The 2037-nt window shown below is 57.7% G+C and overlaps 1 protein-coding gene across 1 annotated transcript in view; it reads right to left on the minus strand.

The window, feature by feature from the left end:
• Window positions 1–426: 426 nt before the first annotated feature.
• The window catches only part of LOC104514501 (multiple epidermal growth factor-like domains protein 6), a gene marked incomplete at both ends in the record, with an annotated part of 22720 nt that continues 21109 nt past the window's right edge, over window positions 427–2037 (minus strand). Inside the window, 3 exon segments of the mRNA XM_010158204.1 lie at window positions 427–555; window positions 1048–1176; window positions 1649–1789. Of these exon segments, the coding sequence (XP_010156506.1) occupies window positions 427–555; window positions 1048–1176; window positions 1649–1789 (399 nt within the window).

Genomic DNA, 2037 nt, shown 5'->3' on the forward strand with positions numbered 1-2037 from the left:
TCCTGAGCTGCAGAACATCCTCCTCTCCTAGAGCCTGATAGTGCCATGCTTGGCAGAGAAAAGCCATTTAAGCACATGAATAATTGTTCTCGTGCGCACGGTTTCACTGTGCTGCGCCGAAAGGCATCGCTGCCTGGGTGTCTGCTGCCCAGCGCAGTGACCAGCCAAGCCCTGACTCTCCGTGCTGCTACAAAACAGCGACGGGGTGCAATTTCTGATGCTCTTGGAGAAGGCAAACTCTTGACTTCTCTCTTTCCAAATGAATGAGGAAGCCCTGCAATCTGGCCTTGCTACCATACTGTCTCATCTTTCTGTAGCTGCTACTCCACGGAGAACTCCGACCCGCGCAGAGAACCGGCGCTGCCAACGCCCGCCGGCGGAGGAAGCCGACGGGCTGGGTCAGGAAGCCCCCTTAGGGCGCGATACCTTGCTGGCACGTGGGACCCGTCCACCCAGGCGCGCAGAGACATCGCCCGCCGATGTGGTCGCAGGTCGCGTTGTTGAAGCAGTGGCACGTCTGGCTGCAGTTCTGGCCGTACCGGTTCTCCTGGCACGCTGCGTGGGAGCAGAAGCAGGCAGAACTTAGGTGGCAGGTAGGGATGGCATCAGCCAGACTCCTACCCAGCATCCCAAACGCACTTGTCTGGGACCGGAGTCAAGACCAGTGCATGGCTGCTTGGGACAGCCATATAAGTTGGTTTTTAGGGTGCTAGGGGGGAAATAACCCCTGTACTCTATGAGTGGCTGACATCTGAACACCGACACGTTGTCATCTTCAACGTCATTTTATCTATTAGAGAACTGGTTTGCCAGACGCCCAAGCCCTCCCTACGTTCAATGTGCTCAGGCAGAGCCCCAACCCCTGGTCCCTCCCCAAAAGCAAATACTTATCTGCTGCAGAGAATCAGCTTCCACACAGGTAAAAAACCACACGTGGGGAACAGAGACCTAAACCCTTGGGCTCTACACCCTGGAGATGGCTCCTGCGTGCCTCACGGGGGGCTGCTCCAGCCCGTTCTCGGCCGCAGAGGCTGCAGCCACCCTTACCCTGGTCGCAGCGGGGGCCATCCCAGCCCGGGGGGCAGTGGCACTGGCCCGTTACGTGGTCACAGCGGGCACCATTCAGGCAGTCGCAGGCTTGCTGGCACTCCAATCCGTAAAATCCATCAGGACAGGCTGTGGAAAACAAAGGAGAAATCCCTGCAAAATGCCTACACAGAGAGCTGGGAATGTGCCGGCAGAGAAGAGCTGGTGGCCTCTGTGGCCACTGAAACGCTGCACCAGTGTGCCAGCCACTTGCCCCAGGCAGGGCAGCGGGATACTGGATGCCCATCCATGAGGGATGCTGAAGGTGCAGGACAAAGCTGTGGTGGAGCAGAGGAGCAACGGCATCAGGTCTCCTGGACCCAGGGACCCGTTTGGGAGTGGGTTCCGAGACCCTGTGCACAACGTGTGTGTGACCAAGGCAGCCGTGAATTTACTCCTCTTTTAGTTTTTAGTTTTCCCTTCACAATTAAACCCTGTGACTTAGCTGTGAGCATGCGGCTTTCCCCATTGCCATCCCGAGGGATCCTCTTTGCTGTAACACAGCAGCAAAGCCAGAGGAGGAATGCAGAGGTGGCGCTGGGTCCCCAGCGAAGGTACGTACCGTGCTCACAGAAGGTTCCCCGCCAGCCTGGGCTGCACGTACAGGCTCCGCTGACGTGGTCACAGGCAGCCCCGTTGTCACACTGACACCGGTGCCGACAGCTCAGCCCAAACCATCCTTCTGGGCACTCTGGCAAGCAGAAACAAACAGGACTAAGGAGCCTGTGCTTTCCTGGTGTTCCTGGGAAGGGGTCAGTCTGAATGGGCATAACAGCATAATAGAGTAACAGAATGGTTTGGGTTGGAGGAGACCTTAAAGACGACCCAGTCCCACCCCCTGCCATGGGCAGGGACACCTTCCACTAGCCCCGGTTGCTCCAAGCCTCATCCAGCCTGGCCATGGACACTTCCAGGGATGTGCCATCCAGAAAGTTCATCCCACGACCACCC

The sequence above is a fragment of the Eurypyga helias genome, unplaced genomic scaffold (genome assembly GCF_000690775.1).
Source record: "Eurypyga helias isolate BGI_N326 unplaced genomic scaffold, ASM69077v1 scaffold36578, whole genome shotgun sequence".
Lineage (NCBI taxonomy): Eukaryota > Metazoa > Chordata > Aves > Eurypygiformes > Eurypygidae > Eurypyga > Eurypyga helias.